Source organism: Phodopus roborovskii, unplaced genomic scaffold (assembly GCF_943737965.1).
Source record: "Phodopus roborovskii unplaced genomic scaffold, PHOROB, whole genome shotgun sequence".
In the NCBI taxonomy this organism is placed as follows: domain Eukaryota; kingdom Metazoa; phylum Chordata; class Mammalia; order Rodentia; family Cricetidae; genus Phodopus; species Phodopus roborovskii.
In genome coordinates this window covers 14,198,372-14,217,362 of record NW_026126461.1, presented here as the reverse complement: position 1 = coordinate 14,217,362, position 18,991 = coordinate 14,198,372, and the positions used below count along the sequence as shown (strand labels likewise).

The following is an 18,991-nucleotide window of genomic DNA, read 5'->3' as shown; positions in this document are numbered from 1 at the left end:
TGGGTAGATGGGTGGACTGAGGGACTAAGGGACAGGCAGACGGATAAAGGAGTGAGCAAAAGGACCAAGCACAAAGGAGACAAAGAGAAGCTGTCAAGAAAACAGTAGCAAGAAACACTGCCAGTTCTGCTATGCACAGCTGCTTTAGGAATGAGAAACAGGCCGGGGTGATGGGTCGATGTGTAAAGATGCTCACTATCAAGCCTGGTGACCCGAGTTCAATCTCCAGGAACAGAGCAGACAGAACCAATCCCCACCACTCAGAGTTGTCCTCTGACCTCTGCATGTGCACGCACAACACATAAACAAAAAAACAAACATCAACGTGAGAGGAAACTAAAATTTGTTCCAAAGTGATGACTGAATCCATACAATTGCCTCCGTACAATTTAGTTCCTGTGAAGAAGTAGGTGAACAACGCAGGCCCTGCAGGGCTGCACACAAGGATGCTGACCGGCGCCCATGGCTCATCATGATGTCAGGCATACTCACGCATACCCTCCGCACACGTTTATATCAGCACACGTTTATATCAGATCTCAGAAAAAACACTTGCCACAGTTACACAGTAACTGGTTCTGTCCTCCTCCTGCCGCCCACATCCAGGAGCATGTTCCACATCTGATACAAAGAAGCTGACAGGTTTTTTGTAACGTGTGCAGCTCTTTACCAACTGAGACTACATGGACAAACTGAACTGTGCCCTCCCTGGGTCTCCTTTCCAGAGCTCTTGTGTGTGCAAACAAGAAGAAGAAAAAAATGATATGAGAGCAGAAAAGAAAGCGGGTAACCCTGCAGTCTACAAAGTCATTCTGGGTGTTACTGGTGCTCACAAAACCCAACAAAAATAATAAAGTGTTTTCACCAGTCTAGTTTTAAAATGCATTTTAAAAAATCAGATAAATAATTTTGAAAACAAAACTACAAACGGGATGAATTCATCAAATTTAAGCAATTTCAATAAAATTTCTCATACTTTTCAGAAAGTATGTATCAATGAGTAAGATGTAAACAAAGCTTCTTAAGTTTCAGTTCTTTAGAGCTAGCGATAAAAGCACTCGCTGGCTCTATGTAATTTTATGAGTTCAAATTGTCAAAAACACCAAAGGGTGGATAAATCCAATCCGTGTAATCAGAGTGCTGCTTGGTGTTCTCTCTCTCCTCTCTCTTCCTCTCTGTGTGTACACATACCTCTGTCTCTATCGGTATCGGTCTGTCCTCTCCCACTCACCCTGTGTGTGAGGGAGAGAGAACATGATGGTAATCTAAGGCATTGCGAATATTTCAACTTAGAAAGTCGAGATACATTATATAACACTTTGGGATTGCAGATTGTAGATTCTCTTGTGCTAACTGGATCCTGTCAACTCTGGTTGCTATGGCAGCACTTGTCTAAGGAGGAAGCCTGGTTCTCCTATGGCCACGGTGATTCCCCGGTTTATTTACTCCCTGTCCTCGAAGGCTGTATCTCTCTCCTAGCCAACTATGTGAGGCTGTTACCACTGAGAAAAAATACTCTCCAATGAAGGATAGTCATCAATTCTCCTCAAATTATCTTTAAATGTTCATGTCAACCCATTAAAATCTAAAGATATTTTTTGATGAGGTAGAAAGAAATGTAAATTAATTCTAAAACCCTTCGGGAAAATTAAATTGTTACTTATTAAAAGGTTTTTTTTCAATACAGAAAGACAAGATTTAAACTGCCAGTTTTTGAAACATTATCAAATTGCAATAATTTTAGACAAATGTCATCCACGACACAGACCGGAAAGCCCAAGCCAGTGAATATTTTAGTACACTAAACATGACACTAGCAGTAGAAAACGGTGGACACATTTAAGACTCAGCGAAGTGTGCAGGAGAGACGGCTCAGCAGTTAAGGGCACTGACTGCTCTTCCAGAGGACCCGGGTTCAATGCTCGGCACCTATATGGCAGCTCACAGCTGTAACTCCCACACAGACAGACACACATGCAGGCAAAGCACCAGTGCACATAAAATAAATAAGAAGAAGAGCTTTTAAAACACTGAGAAGAGCGCCTCCTGTACACAGGGCTCAGCAGGTACACAGCCTGGGCAGGGTGGACCACCAGTCCTGTGTTACAAGTAGCGCAGTGACTCTTAGTGAGCCGCGCCCTGGACTTCACAGAACTGCAGAGAGGATTGTCAGTTATGACCGGCAGCACTCAGAACAGTGACGACGTGACCAAGGGCTACACGGGGATGGTAAACAAACAATCCCCGACAGTGCCTAACTCTTCCAAATAAATGCACCGAGGGTTAAAAAGAATACTAGCATTACCTTAACAGTGGATTGAGGAAAACCTAACTCTGAAAGACGCAACAGCAAAAGAAACAGACCGACAATTTGACTACATAAAGGTTAGTCTCTATATCACGAACTAATTAGAAAATAAAACCTTCAGAAAATACATCCCTACAAATCAGACTCAAGCCACAAAAACAAAACAAAAAACAAGTATCTTTGTTCATATGAGAAAATTATTGGCAAAAAAAAAAAAAAAAAAATATTTTTCAGACATGTTGGCCATGGTTTTCACAAGTTCCATAGCTGAAAAGAGACAGACACATTGGCACATGTATGTTTAGACAACTGGGCAGTGACCCTTCTGAAAGGCCCATGAAATACCAACTCCTCCGACCTAGCAAGCCACCTCTAGGACAAGGGTTTCAATGAAGAGACTTTGCTTCGCTTTCTTAGGAATAAACCAAAATCAACTTACACAAGATGTGAAATATACTGAATTTCAGCTATAAAGCTGAAAGTTCACCTCCTAAAAACTCCACATTTGTTACAGATTTTTAATATTACTAAATTTAAAAAAAAAGTTGAGACAAACCTTTTAACAGCTTCCTTCTTCGGAATATCTATAATATCCCACCATTTTGAAAGGTAAGAGATCTCAGACCACATAAACTTCCTGCTTGAGTCTTCTTTCAGCTTTAGGACCATGTTATTAAAAATATGCTGAGTCTTGTCTCTAAAGTAGTCATTGAAAGTCTTCAACCAACCTAAATCAAGACACAAATACACCACAAAGGTCCGATTGATATGGCTGATTTCAACTTAGTCACATTCCACCAAATTACTATTGGATACCCTTAACTCTTTCATTCAAATAGAGCCCACGTTTTTAAAGCTAACAGTGTGTTCGATTAATAAAATCCTCTTTTGGTTGAGAGGGAACTAAAAACCTACTGTCACCAAAATGATGAACTATTCAGTCACAAAAAAGAAAACAATGAACTGACTTTTAAAAAGAAAAAAAAAAATCAGTTACTTATATTTAACCATTAATTCCAATACTTATTTCTAAGTATGAATTTTTTTTTACCCTAGATTTAAAAAGTCTAAATAGTACTAACTGTATTCTCATAAATCGGGATCAAAATTGTACCCTCATACATCTGAAATCCCCAACCATCCAATATGAAACAAAGCAAGGCAAATCCAAACTAGACCCCAACACTCCCAGCAAAGCATATAGTGATTACAGAGCTGATATGAATACTGAGCATAGTTCAGTATTTGTTCCCATCATGGAACCATCTAGGAACACAAAGGAACACTAACAAAACAACAAAGGTGAAGAATGTGTTAATGTTTCCCCACCCCCGAGAGGATCCTCGGTTCCCTAATTTATCCTACTAGTCCCCAAATAACTTGGAAATTGTTCCCCCAAATCATGACACTCTGGTATAGGAAACATGCTAAACAAGACTCACAAGCCAAGCTCAGGTATACCAGATGGATGACAGAATGTCAAAGGCTACCATCCACGTGGCCACCGATTGTGCAGACTGGTGACAGACACGGTGAACCAAACCTGGGGAGGATGATTTGTTCTCAGGTATAAAACCTTAAAGGGAAGAGCTACTGTTCAACTGTTACCAAAATTCACACATTCAAGAGACCGACCCGAAGTGTAGTGAGTGCAAAGAGCAATTCTGCCTGCCTATGATTAACCTAACACTATATTGCGTCTGCTAGTGGGGGGAAAGAAAAGCAAAAAGAAAAACCTTGTTGGGGGAGCGCATATCATATGCTTCTTTTAACAGTGTATTCTGAAGCAGATGCATCTGAAAGAGGCATTGCAGCTGTGACAATTTCTCCCAGGTGCTGGACACCTGCAATATTCGGGTGTGTCACTAGGAGCCAAACAAGAATACAATGTCAAATTTTTTTTTCTAAGGCTGTCTCAGTCTAGGGCACATTTGAGCTGGTTTGTCACCAAAGAAGGCTTTCTGGATGCTTTACTTTCCCATGTTAGACTGAAAACCCTTTGCCTTCAGCAAACTCCAGGGTGCCTTGGGCAGCAGCGGTGTACAAGGAATCCCATTGTGTTTCAGCAGGCACTAACTCCAAGCCTGCATCAGACACAGGGCCAGGACCTATGTCGAGAGTCCCAGAAGGGAACAAAGAAACAGCTATCTACCCTTACGTGAGGATGTCCATCCCAACATTCCTGAGTTTGAGGGTGTGAGTACTTCCAAGACTAACCTTGGAAGATGTCACACGGAACCTGAAAGATAACAGAGTAGCTGGTTTTCTTTTTTCCTGTCAATGCCTGACATTGAGCTTTCCCATTTGTAGTGTCCAAAGAGGGAAAGGCAAAATTTAAAAAGACAATTCTGTGTCGGGAGAAATCCTAACTCCTCCTGCTTCCGAAAGAGACTGAATTGGAGATGAGGCCTTCAAATGGTTTATTACGGTAAAATAATGTAAGGAAAGGGAATCTTAATCTTAAAAAATATTAGGACCGGGCACACACAGAGAAACTTGGCAGTACAGGTGAAACCACAGGTCATTAAAGCCAAGGAGAAAGTCCAAAACACCTTCCAGTCTCTGGATGAGCAAGCTGCAGCCACTCAGTCTGTTACAGAGGCTGGAAGACTAATGTGGCCTCAGAACTAATAATGCCACCGCTTTCCAAAAACTATATCGATTTATCAACTCCCATCATAATGTTTGATTTAATATTCTATATCCACCTACACAGCACAAGACTAAGCTGAATTCACAGATGTAAAAGCAAATGGACTTCTATACCATGATCGTAATGTGCAGAACAAGGACTGTTAAAACTCCCTGAAGGGCTCAATTAGAATTATCATCTTTAAAATGACACATCTACCTCTTGCCTCAATTTTAGTAAAGGTCAATTACTTGCCCATGGACAAAACTGCGGAACTCTGGGCAAAGTAAAGCCTCGAAAATTAATTAAAAAAAAAAAAAAACTAAACAAAAACAAAAACAAACTCCCATAATCTAGCCTAACAGGCAAAGTAAGAAGGGCTATTTTTTATCAATAGGTGAAAGACTTTTGCAAAAGTACAACTACATATTTCCAACAGCTGGAACTTGTTACTAACGAGATGGCTGCATTCCAAAGACAGTTTACCACAAGAGTTTTCATAGAGAAACTATGGTGACTGATTCACCCAATCCGCCTTCGATACCTCATTTGACCTTCAACAATCAAGCAGCAAATATGTCAAAGATATTTACATGAGGCAAAATACAACTCAAAGACTTCAACTTAAAAGTCTTCCATAAAACTCATCTATAATTGATACTAATAATGCTACAATATAGCATAATTAATGAATAAAGAATTGAGTTTCTTGCAGCTTTCAATATTGAGTAATATAACAGTAAATTAGCTTTTATTGCTCTTATACAATAGACTAATCAAGTATTCCTTTTTACTCAGAATTGGTTCTTTCTTCCTCTAAATTACTATAAAAACTACAATTGCATATTAACGTGAGACCAATCAGAAAGATAATGTTTTTATGCAAAGCTGCATGGGATGAATTTTTGCAATGTGTAATTACATTACTACCTCTAGATTTAATAATCTGAGGACTCTGAGTTGCAAGCTGATTTACCTAAGTGGTCAGTACAGTTTTCCTCTTTCCCTTTAGTACACTAGGAAAGTGAACCAGGACTAGAATACACTTCCTTTAATCCATTTTCCCTCAAACAATGCTATCACCCTTATAAGAACTAACAGCTGTTTTAAATGAGTTCAAAATAAACTAAATGAGTGAGAAATTAGAAGTTCTACAAAAAAAGGTATAATCCCAATTCAATGCCACTAATTTTTAAGTTCTAAAATTTAAAAATAAATCTAATGAAGTTGAAAGCCCAATTGTCTGTTTTTTATGTGCAATTAAGCAACCTAGTACTTATCCACTGGCAAATCAGGCTTTGTATTTTTGTATTTTGAACTCTGGATCACAGCTTAGAAGCCTAGAGATCCAGTCCTCTTAAGAGGACATGCCATTCATACACAGTACTACCTTCCCCCAGCCCACCCCATCCCACCACCCACAACCCGGGCAAAAGTTGCCTGGCCAGAGAACAGGGCTCCAGAAATATTTCCTCATTGTTCCATTGATCACACCCCTTTCTACGCTAGTACCCCAAGGCAAAGAACTTGCCCAGTCAGAGTGTGCGCTGCTCACTAAGGCCCACAGCCTAAATATCAGAGTCCAACAGCGCCAAGCTGACTGACAGCCTGCTAGGTCCCTTTTGTAAGTCCTTCCTTGTTAAGATACTCAGCCCTACTGTAAGACCTTCAGACCTGGGAGTATCCAGGAGACGCCATTCTACAGTGAGTAGACAGCACTATACTGTCACAAGCTCAGCTCTTATTGGATGGGGACACACCCAGATCTGGGCAGAAAGACAGTTTGGCTACCCTGCAGGTTTCTCTTCCCAAATATGCCATGGCCAAATATTTCTGTGAGAAACTGTGTCCTGAGAACTCTACACCCACATTCGATCCAGCTGACCCCGGGCTACTTCTATTTCTTCAGGTAAGCAGAAGGCCTTCCTTGTCTCCTCTCTTCTCATCTCCTCATCTCTCTGCAGTCTCTTTCTTTCATTTATAACTTTTAAATATTTAGAAAGAAGACTGTGGGCCTTTGTGTATTTTGGCCCCAGTTCCTGACAAGTTTAGAAGCAGGACTGAGCATCCACAACTAGAACTTCAAAGGAACCAAGTCTCATGAATCTAAAAGCGCTGAGTATGTGTGTGACAGATGAGCGAAACATAAAGCTCATGGGTTACATATGAACACGTATTCAGCTAGAATGGAGCCGAACGCACCACTTACTACAGCCAACTTTGACATGTGTCTGCTACCCTAGTCACTGCCCGCCCGGTGTCCCCACACTGCTCCGCTATCCCTCGAAAAGTTTCTAGCAGGCCAGGTGGAGTGGTGCACATCTGTATTCCCAGCACATTGGAGACAGGGACAGGAAGGAATCTGTGACTTCAAGTCAGCCTGATCTACATAGTGAGTTTCAGGACAGTCAAGGCTACATAGAGAGACCTTGCATCTAAGAAGGGGAAAGGAAGGACCTCTAGTAGGCATAAAATTACCAAAAAAAAGAAAAAAGAAAAAAAATTAAAAAAAAAAAAAAAGGGAACCTCTCTTAATATCACTGTGACATTGTGAGGCTCACAGCTGTAGTCACTTTTTAAATATAACATTAATTGCACTCAAAAGTTTAAATAATCACCAACTTTTAGGAATTCATGGAAAGATTTTGAGTTGACAGTTTATAGTCAGGTAAATGACATAGTGGTGATCACATTTAAAAAAAAAAAAACCCAGCAACTTAAACTTGAAGTTATTTCCATTGTATTGTAACAGTATCCTCAAATTTAAAAAATAAATACAAAGGGAGTTTGCAGCTTAAAAAAAACTTTCTTTATGTTAGTAATAAAGTTATTTTCTATCAAAAAATAATTAAGAAGTTTCTCCCATCACTTGTTAATCCTTCAGTATCAAACTGCAACATCCAACCTTGTACTTAAGGGACAGCATATAATCGTAATTGTTATTACCATTATTTGATTATGCTGCTGATTAATTTTAATTCCAATGTTTCTATTATAAATTGGACTCTTCTGTCCCCCTAATAAACTGGAAGAGCTTTAATTAACATTCCAGTTTACTCATTCAAACATGTATTGAGTATCTAATAAGAGCTAAGTAAGTAATAAGGTAAAGCTAAATGAAAACAGATTCTACAAAGAGGATGCTGTGGGGACAGAGTAAAGATGGAGTGCTAGCAGGGCAAGAGAAGTCTGAGAATGTGTATCATCTGACAGAGCAAGAGCACAGGGACACACAATCAACCACAGGTGTGCCGGGGCACAGCCACCAGGTAGGCATAGTTGCACTGCAGGACACATGACTAGAATATGGCAGGCAATTTAATAAAAACAGAAGTGAGGCACTTCTTCTAAACCCTGCCTTTTCCTATTACAAGAACATAGGAGGGAAGACGTCAAGGTGTTCCATCATCGCTGGCACCTGTCTGCTCTGAGTGTTAGGCATAAACTAAAAGGTAAGGTTGAAACAGAAGAGCAGGAAACAAGACGGCTGCTACAGCTGTTTAAAATGGTTACAAAGTTACAAAGCAGGGGAGAAATGCACTGAAGGAAGCAGGAGGGCAATGTTAGAACTTCCAGGCTGAGGAAAAGTTTCCAGGATGTGAAGAGTGCCCAAAGTGAGGCGAGGGCCCCTCCAAAGACTCTGCACACCTACAAACTTGCTCATTGCTCTCTGATTCTAAACGCTTTGAACTTGGGATTCCAAAGGAAGATAACCTTTCTTCTAGGTGGCTCCATGTCATCTAAGAGGTTTCTAAGTCTATCAGCTTCACTCCAGCAACACTGTAACCATCTAAGAGGTTCCTAAGCATTATCAGCTTCACTCCAGCAATACTGTAACCATCTAAGAGGTTCCTAATTTCACCCCCATACCACAAAACCGATTACCGCTTTCAACAGCTGAAGGTGGGCTCTTCCTGCAGCTGAGTAATGCCTGGGATCCTCACCCTGCTGCCTGCCTAAGTGCCCATTAAAGACACCTGTGTACCTTGCTATCTGATACCAAAAACTATGAGATCAGGCTCCCAAAGAAGTTATCCATCTGTATGAAGCTTACCCCTCTTCCCTGCTAAGGGGACTCTGTGAACATCACCAGCACCTCCCCACGTGGAGAGTAGTTGCTCAAAAGTATGGGCAGGGATGTTAGAAAAAGACATTGATGGATCACTCTTGTGGTGTATGTGTGGGTTATTCAGATGGAGTCACACACAAGCTGTGCAAAGCATCACAGTTTCTGCAAGTCACTTTAAAAGCTGGAAAATACTGCTTCTAACTCACTTCTAGCCATAATGAATAAAGCAGCAATTAGGGAGGCGGTGTATTTACAGACAGAGACATCCATATTAATTGGAATAAATCAAAAGAAAAAAGACTAGGAAACAGCACAGGGATGTGTATATGTCCACTTTTGCAAGATAGTTAATAAACATAATTTTTTGTGTTTGGTATTACCAGCATAGATGATGTGAGCCGTGACAGTACTTAATTTCCTCGCAGATGCTCTGCCTGTGGCTTCAGGAGTGTTAGCCAGGAGTGCTAGTTTTATATTAAAGAACAAACCTCAAGTCATGGTTCAGAAGCCAATGTCACAAGTGCCAAGTTCACTCTGCCATGGGCAGATCCCTAGTCCTTTCTCCTGACTTTTTTCTAAGAAATGAGGGCAATGCTGTAGAATTATCGTGGCTCTGTGTGGTGGTTTTAATATATGTAAAATGCCCCGGGCGGGGCCAAATGCCTGGAACATGAACCTAAGTGGCCACACCAACTTTTATTACTTGGGCATTGGTGAGTTGTCACACAGTCGTGCTAGGAAAACAGATGGAGACTGAAATGAAACAAGATGTACAACGATCTCCCACATCTCACAAGGGCAATCGACATGTCTTCCTCGAGAATGAAGGGGGCACAGATAGACCAAATCACCCCCTTTGGATATCTCTTAAACACACAATTCCACAAAGTTGTGTGCTATTTAATTCTCAGACGCTATCATTCAGATAAAATACAAGATGTCAAGTTAAATCTGAACTTCAAATAAACTGCAAGTAAAGACTTAATATAAATATGACTGACTTAAAACTTGGGATACACACAAACACACACAACCACACACACAACACACACACACAACTATCCATTGTTTACTAGAAATTCAAGTTTGACTGAGTGTCCTGAATTTTTAGCTACTTTATTAATAACCCAGAAATCTAGACAAATGTGCTAAATTGGCTACTCCAATTTTAAAAGAAAAGAAAAGATGAACCTATTTGATTGAAATGAATGTCTTAAGGAACAGGATGGCCAATGGGGACAACATGGACTTCAGTATGAGACTACCCTGAGCATTTATCACTGACTGACTTCCAACAAATTACTACACCCTCAAATGTGACAGTGTCCTACCTCCTCTTCCTTGGTGCAGGGTGAACAGACAGCCCTACCTCTCCGTTTGTCTTCATGCTATGCAGGCTGAGGGGATTGGACATGTCCATAATGGTTGTCTAGATCAAAGAGCACAGTTTATCCTGCACCAGCTAAACAGAGTTGGACTTCTCCCCCACTGACACCAGATGCCCCAGATGCCCCCGCTGCGGACCACCTCCCGGTTCTGCTCTCTGCTCTGATATACATAGACATTCACCATCAACGGCTGGCCAAACAGTTTTCAATTCCAACAGTGTAATATTTAAATGAAAGTCTTTGAAATTCAGACTGTGATTTCATGTTTTTATTCTTTTTGAACTTTAGCCACCGATGTATAAACACATCTATTTCTTTTTTAACAAATCTATTTCTAATTATTATGTAACACTAAACACACACACGTATTCTCTTAGCTTTAAAAATGGGCAAAATGCCATCATTCATTAAATCAATATTTTCTAAAGAAAACTGTTTGCCAGTATAATTTGAGGGGCTAGCTCTCCCTACTATTGTAGAGTTATGCCATAAGGGGATCGCTGTCTAGTGTTCATTTTCCAAACTGCCTCACTGACAATATGCTGTTCAAGCTTCCATTCAGTACACCTTATCTTTTCTCTACACACTGTGATTTCTCTGAAGGAAAATTAACCAAATATTTTGGCAGTTTAACTAGTGGGAAGTGAAGAATTAAGATTGTAGATACAAAGGTGCTGTAATTGTGTTCTAATCAGCTTATTAAATATAACATGAACATGTATCCATCAACTCATATTTAATTTCATGGTCTATGATTCAAAACTTTTCAAATCCATAACAGTACAGAGCTATCAGCATTTACCTAACAACTCGTTTCCTATTTTGTTTTAATTCATGTAAACCATTTGAATGCTGTATGTCATATCCTTGTGGACTGGAAGAAGACTTATTTAGGAAATTTATTAAGATACTGTTTTTTAGAATTTATCTTGTCTTACCTACTAATACTAACTCATCCCAAAACAGAAATGATCTGCACACACATGTGTGTATCTATGTATGCGTGCATATACAGACACCACAAATTCTTTGTTAAGGGACAAATACAAGATTTGTTTAAAAATCTATTTCAAATATTTCCATTCCCAGCAGACATAAACCCACTGATGAAACAAAATACTGAGTCTAAACTTGTTTTAAGTTGTTGCTGCAGAAAATGCAAACAACTTTTTATAAATCTCATTTAGAAAGTAAATTTCCTAATTGCACATTCATTTGGGAGTATTCTACAAAGATTTCCCATTACAGTCATATTTTGACATAGTTTTCTGTTTTCTTCCTATTAAGACAATGATTTTTCATGATTTGAATGTTTGCATTTTTCACAGGATAATTTAGGTTATCAATAATTCTATTTTTTGTTGGGGGAATATGAAAATAATTTAAAAACTCTGTGGATTCTCTTTATGTCATTTTGCTTCATGACAAAAAAAAAAAAAACTTTAGGTTTAATGGATCTGTTCTAACCACTATTTTTTTTTTTAACTCAAGTGAAGAAGGGCCTAAGGGTTAGGGTCATTAACATCCTCTACTGAGACAAAAGATCTCACTATGGTTGCTAGGATACCAACAGATATATTCATTAATTGCAGTAAGAAACAGTTATTACAGATGTCATCACACAAAACAGCATACTACAACAACAACTATAATGCAAACAAACAGGGATCTAAGAAATCCCTGCCCTCAAGGAGCTCAATACTTCTGCTCCTCTAAAAAGTGCAAAGGACCTTCTCAATAAACGTTTCTTAAAGAAATAGAAATAGAGAGACACCAGAGAAGAAGGGAGTTAATGCAAAATGTGAGACAAGCAACAGGCCAAGCGTTTGACCCTAACTAGAGGGTCAACTATTATTGCAATGGCTTGTGAGGAAAACTAAAATGATGGGTACTAGGTGTCAGTTGCTGGTCTAGCTGTTCCACAAAGGGCAGTTTGTAACGCAAAGCCCTGGCCCTCGGGGAGCTGAAACTCAGTGTAGGCTCAACACAAACACTGTGTATTTCTCCACCCATGCATATGTGCAAGTATTAAGTACAGTGTGGGCCTGTAGTAAGGAATAGTAGACAGCTCAGAGAAGAGCGTATGTATTTACAAAGTTATTGCCAAGTATTAGGCCAAGGATGAGCAACATTCAAGGAGACTCGTGTTCTGTGTACTCAGGTTTACTCAAGAGAGAGATCCAGTGAACACGACATGAGGGATTCCAACGCGCTCACTGCCTTCCTCACCTTGACAAGATGGCACCACCTGTGCAGTGAACGGCACCACCAACCTCTTCTAAGCATTAATTATTTGCGAAGCATTCAGCGGCCTGCCTGGCAAACCTTTTAATATCACAGTGGAGTGCTCAGGTCACAGAGCAACAAAGACATGGAGTTGGGGGCAACGGAGCACAGAGGGGATGGGAGACGATGAAAAGGACTTCAGAGAGATGGAGAGAGAAAAGGGAGGGATCGTGTTCACACCTAACGTTGTAAGTTGCACTTGCATCATGGAAAGTTTTCATAGGAAAGAGAACATCCAGTAAACTAGCAAAGAATGGAAGTAGGTAGTCACACATGCACATGGAAAGGAAGGAAGGAGGGAAGGAAGGAAGGGAGAGAGAGGGAAACGGAGAGAGGGAGGAAGAGAGAGAGGGAGGGAAGCAGGGAGGGAGGAAAGAAGGAAGGAAGGAAGGAAGGAAAAGAGAATCCTTGAAAGCAACAGGTGAACTAGAAAGAACTCAGTTCTTGGGAAAGGTAAGGAAGTTCTTCAAAAAGAAGTGTTTAGAAATACAGCCTCAAGAAATACTGTACTAAATTCACTGGGCATCCACTCTGCTACGTATTCACACCACCAAGATCGCACATCAAATAATCACGTGCTCCACTGAAATTATAGCAATTTCCCCTTACCTTGGGGGTGGGGGTCACTGGCCTCAACAAATAAAGTCTCCATGTGAAATAACAGTAATTACAATAATAGCAGCTATTTTTGTGTCATGCGGGATTCCTTTACATTTCATCCTGGGAAGATACTGTCATCCTAATTCTACCGGAAAAAAAAAAAAACCCCATCCACTGAGAGATTGAGTGGCTTGCCTAAAGTCATCTCACTCTGGTCCAGGCTAGGACTCAGATCCATTCACCAAAGCTCCCAAACCCCTGCTTACACTCAAATCTTCTAGCGAACACTCTGCCTTCCTGAGGCGGAGTATCTGGTGATGTTCTCATGAAGTATTTTTTAGTTTTCTCTTACTTTATATGTATGAATGCTTCGCCTGCACGTCCATGTGTGCACCTCATACTGGCTGATGTCAGAAGAGGGTGAAGTATCTCTGGGAGCTGAAAGTACGACGGCTGTGAACCGCCTGTGGGTTCTGGAATTGAACTTGGGCCCTGTACAAGAATGATCAGTGTCCCTAACTTATGACTATCCCTCCATCCCTCCCATACAACAAATAAACTACAGTACCCTGAAATACATGTCCCCAAAATCATTCTTGTGTTCATCCTTGTTTCCTGCACGACAAGTACTGCCCAGTGATGGCCCACGAGCCCGTCAAATGACAGTACGGCATAAGAAGAATATATCTATCTGTGAAGTCTGAGAGGCATGAGCTCTATCGGACCCTTGATACACGGCCGGGGCGCCGGGCAGCCTTGCTGCAGCCCTTGGAAGTGCAGGCTTACCTGGGTCATTGTGGGAATGAGGCACCACAAAAACTTGAAGGGGCTCAGTGTCCCACTCGTCAGACTCATACTTAATGTCAAATCCTTGCTTCCAAACCCCACCATCTGGGTTATCAAAAGGGATCAGATCATAAACATCCAGCATCTAAAAAACGGGAGAGAAAAAAGGTTAAACTGTAACCATTGTTAGTCTATACTCAACGCTGGTCAATAATTGATCAAAGATAGTCTTTGCTTCCCCCCCCCCAACATGTAATCAAACAAAACTGTTTATGTAAAAACCAATTGAAACTTTCAAGGCCAAAACCATCTGCTCATCATTCCCAGGCTTGAAAGGCTGATGGTGCTACAGAACTACCCTGCCAAACAGACCCTCCCCACCTGCTTTGGATAAACGTGATTACGTGATTTCGTGTACTTGTTACAATTCTGCCCTCTCTTGCTTTTCCTGCCGGGTGATTTAATAGGAAAACAGACACACAGCAGAAGATTTCTCGAGGAATTTGGTTATGACCACATACTTCAACACTTGAAAGTGCATACTCAACTTGGCTTCTTTCTTCATTTGGGCTGCCAGATTCATAGTGAGTCTCAATGGCCTTCTTTCTAAATCTGTATCTTGCCGAGACTCACATCTATTTTTCTGTCTGTCAAATGCTGCATTTACCTTTTTTATTCTGAAATAAACATGGAATGCATTTTTTTAAAGCTGAGATTTAACTTTTAAGTAGCCAAATGTGTTTCTACAACCAGGTATATCGGTATACACCTACAGAGCCAGCATAAAGCTGAGGCAGGAGGGTCTCTACATAGTGGGACCTCATTTCAAAATCCAAGTACATGTCTTCTAGCTTCTCAATGCATAGTTCGCATAGGTGGTAATCGATTTTGGACATAAAGAAAAACAGTGTCCCACCCAAAACACAGGACTTTACATTTATACCTCATATTCTCTGTAATATTCAATGTGACGGCACAACCAAGGAAAGTTTAATTGTTAAAATTGAACAGGCTATTAAAATTACCTTAACATATTACAAAACAATAAAAGTATCAGAAAATTAAGTAACAGTGATTACTGAGTATTTTAAGACAATATCTATCTCTTGCTTGAACGAATAAAAACTAAGACTCCAAGAATAAGCTAAGAAAGCAGCAGGGCACAGCTGGGCAGAGGGAAGCAGGAACTGCTAATCCTTTCTGCAGCCCTGAAGTACATGCCTTCCCACCTCCCAGGCCAGCCCTGGGGCGGGGGGGGGGGGTCTGCACCCATATAAACAAACCAAGGACAAACAGCAAAACACTGCCTCCAGCTTACAGCTTGCCCTGTGAGCCACGGGCATATCATGTTCTACCCAACCCCATCAAAGGTGAAAAATGCCCCTCTAAAGCCTGCTAAAAGCCGTCTCATTTCACAGTTTTTAAAACGTTCACCCTTTGAAAGGGTCCTCCGTGGGTGGAGTCCACACTCCTGGTCCAAGGCCAAGGTCTAACATGGCCTCCGTGAACTTGCAAGGCAAGACAAATATCAGTAACACAGCCCAAGTTTAAGGGTCCTCCTGACCCCGGGTTTCAGTTCTATTACCCCCATAGAACATGGTTGCCCGAGTGAAAAGTCCAACATGTAATCTTCAACAGTCTAGTAAAATGAAACCAGTAAAATTACAGATTTTATCTGAATTATCCAAAACTATTATCAAACAACATATAATTAATACACAATAAAGAGACTTTATACACTAAGGCCAAAACACTATGCTTCCATTACAAACTTTCAGAGTACATCTCAAGTCAAGAGGCAACACTGAGTGCTTGCAGCTTTGTGTGGAGGACACTCTCCACAGTGGACAGCACAGTTCTAGAACATTCCCTGCCCTGCCACAGGACCTTAGCCCCAAAGGTCTACTCTCATGCTTGTACAGAGAAGGTGCACAGTGACATCGGAATGCTCTTATTTTCTCCAATAGAAAGTAATGGTATCACGTAGGCAACACTAAAGCTCTAAAGGTTTTTTCCACCGCTACGGAAGATGAAGACGAAGACAAACGGAAGCAAGCAAAATGGCAGTGCTCGGAAGAAAACAGATGGAAGCATGGGGGCAGTGAATTCTGTCACTGACGAGGAAAAATCATGGTGAGGACAAACCAACCATGGCAATGGGAGGAATCGGAGCCCAGAGCTTAAACACCTACAGAATAAGAACAGACAAAGGGGGGGGGGGCCGCTGGTCACCCTGGCCTCTGTGGTACCTGCACATCCGGATGCTGACTTCCGCTCTGTGAGGAGAACAAGCAGTCTTTGGGGTCAGCCTGAAGGGCGGACTGTGGAGAAAGGCGTGCCGAGCCCTGGCTGCCATTGCCCAGTGAGCCTTTGGGGCCATCTTCCACAGACTCGCTCAGGTTGATGACGGAGTCGCGGATGTTGGAGATGATCTCGTTGTTTTCAGCTAGCAAACGCTCCAAATGGTCTATTTTCTCCTGCAGTATCGAAAGCTGGCCCTGAAACAGAGGAAGCAGCCACCATGTGAACCGTGGCGTAGCTCTGCCAAGGAGCACAGAGGGCAGCCACCAGCCTTCCCGCTGACGTGCACAGACACACAATGGAGGGAGGGGCAGCCGGGGCCAAAATGCCATTTGTAGCTGCCATCTTCTTTATATATACTTTTTTAAAATTTTTTTATGATTTTTTTTTAATTTCAATTTGAAACAAGCTTGTTTTACATGTCAATCCCAGTTCCCTCTCCCTTCCCTGCCCCCCACTACCAACCCCCATCCCATCCCCTTTCTGCTCCCCAGGGAGGGTGAGGCCTTCCATGAGGAGTCTTCAAAGTCTGTCACATCATTTGGAGCAGAGCCTATGCCCTCCCCCACGTGTCTAGGCTGAGGGAGCATCCCTCTATGTGAAATGGCTTCCCTAAGTCCATTTGTATACTAGGGACAAATACTGATCCACTACCACAGGCCCCATAGACCTAACTGACACCCACATTCATGGGCCTGGGTTGGTCCTATGCTGGTTTCCCAGCTGTCACACTGGGATGCATGAGCTCCCCCTTGTTCAGGTCAGCTGTCTCTGTGGGTTTCTCCAGTCTGGTCTTGGCCCCTTTGCTCATCACTCCTCCCTCTCTGCAATTGGATTCCAGTTCATCTTAGTGTTTAGCTGTGGGTGTCTGCTTCTGTTTCCATTGGCTACTAGATGAGGGCTCTATGATGATGGATAAGTTAGTCATCAATCTCATTATCAGGGAAGGGCATTTAAGGTAGCCTGTCCACTGTTGCTCAGATTGTTAGTTGGGGACATCCTTGCAGATCTCTGGACATTTCCCTAGTGCCGATTTATCAAATCATTTTTCTAAAATACAAGAGAATGGCCAAGCTATTTGGGGATTGTTTCCACTTCCCCCCCAAATCCAGGCCTAAGTGATCACTGATTCATGTTATATTCAAGAGTGAGATTTTTCAATTTAAGCAAAATAGACTGGAGTTAATTTGATGGGTCAAAAAAAAAGGAAAAGATCCATAAAAACTGAACAAGAGAGTCTTCCACATCAGCCTGTTAACAAATACTGGACAATCCAAAGAAAAATAAGTTCCCCAACTCTTAGCTGCCACAGAAACAAGCATGCCCTAATGTGTCACTGGGCGGCTTTTCTTTCACTGTGTGACATTCAGGGCGTGGTGTTGCTGTGCAGTGAGCCCCACATTCGAAGGCTTGCCATCCTAAGAACCTTGCTTTCCAGAAGCCTGCAGCCAGTGGCAGGAAGAGCCATCTCTGCCTTCTTCCACCCTGTGTGTGGAGTCCCAAGTGTAGGAAAGACACGCACGCATTTGTCACATTCTGAACTGAAGGCCCAGGGCTGGGCATAATGCCACACAATGGGAAGACAGAACTACCTGCAATGATGTCTGTGAATATACTAGATGACATTATAAGCAACACACACATACTGAAATAAACACACATGCACACCCGCACACAGGCACACGCCTGCACAACAGGTCCTCAAAAGCTCACCTTAGTGTTTAAAAGAATGACTATGTGCATGGTGAACAATCAACTTCCATTATCAGGAAGGCAAAAAGGAAAAAAGGAAGAGGAAAAAAAGCACCTAAATGTCAAAGGCAGTTCATCAAGGGGTAGATCCCATCATGGAATAGACTTTAGCCACTAAAAATTGAAAAGAAAAAAAAACCTTCATAATTTTAATTTTTATTATGACTGTTTTGCCTATGTGTGCCAAGTGCCCTTAAAGGCCAGAGGATGGCATCAGATCTCCTAGAACTGAAGTTACAGACAGTTGTGAGCTGTCATGTGTGCACTAGGAATTGAACTCAGGTCCTCTAGAACCAGTGCTCTCACATAACCCTAACAAAAAAACAAATTGTAATAGTAACATAAGGGTGTCTATTCCCTGGGAAGTATCAGAATAGTATTATAAAAAGCAGTAATACCAGGATGTGCCACCAAGCTTGGTGAACAGACCTCAATCCATGGGACCCAAATGGCAGAAGGAGAAAACTCAACTCCCAGAACTTGTTCTCTGACTTACACACACACACACACACACACACACACACACACACACACACATACACACACACACAGTACTAAAAACCAGTGGAGAGAGCAAGCAGAGGCAGGCTGATCTCTGTCAGTTTGAGGCCAGCCTAGTCTACAGAGCTAGTTCCACGACAGGCTCCAAACACAGAGAAACCCTGTCCTGAAAAAAAAAAAAAGAAGAAAGAAGAAGAAGAAAGAAGAAGAAGAAGAAGAAGAAGAAGAAGAAGAAGAAGAAGAAGAAGAAGAAGAAGAAGAAGAAGGAGAAGAAGCTGGGGCTTGCACAGGTGTGACCTTTGCCCCAATATGCAGCACATGCAGGATGAAGGCCTGTGGCACTGGGTGTGGTGTGGCATGTCACTCAA

The 18,991-nt window shown here is 41.6% G+C and overlaps 1 protein-coding gene across 1 annotated transcript in view; it reads right to left on the bottom strand.

Annotated features, from left to right (window-relative positions):
* Man2a1 (mannosidase alpha class 2A member 1) overlaps nt 1-18,991 on the bottom strand; it is a 146,372-nt gene that overhangs the window by 107,238 nt on the left and 20,143 nt on the right. Inside the window, exons 2-4 of the mRNA XM_051190883.1 lie at nt 16,319-16,567; nt 14,070-14,214; nt 2,865-3,036 (exon numbers count right to left, since the gene is read on the bottom strand). Coding sequence (XP_051046840.1) covers nt 2,865-3,036; nt 14,070-14,214; nt 16,319-16,567 — 566 coding nt within the window. The remainder of the gene's footprint in view (nt 1-2,864; nt 3,037-14,069; nt 14,215-16,318; nt 16,568-18,991) is intronic.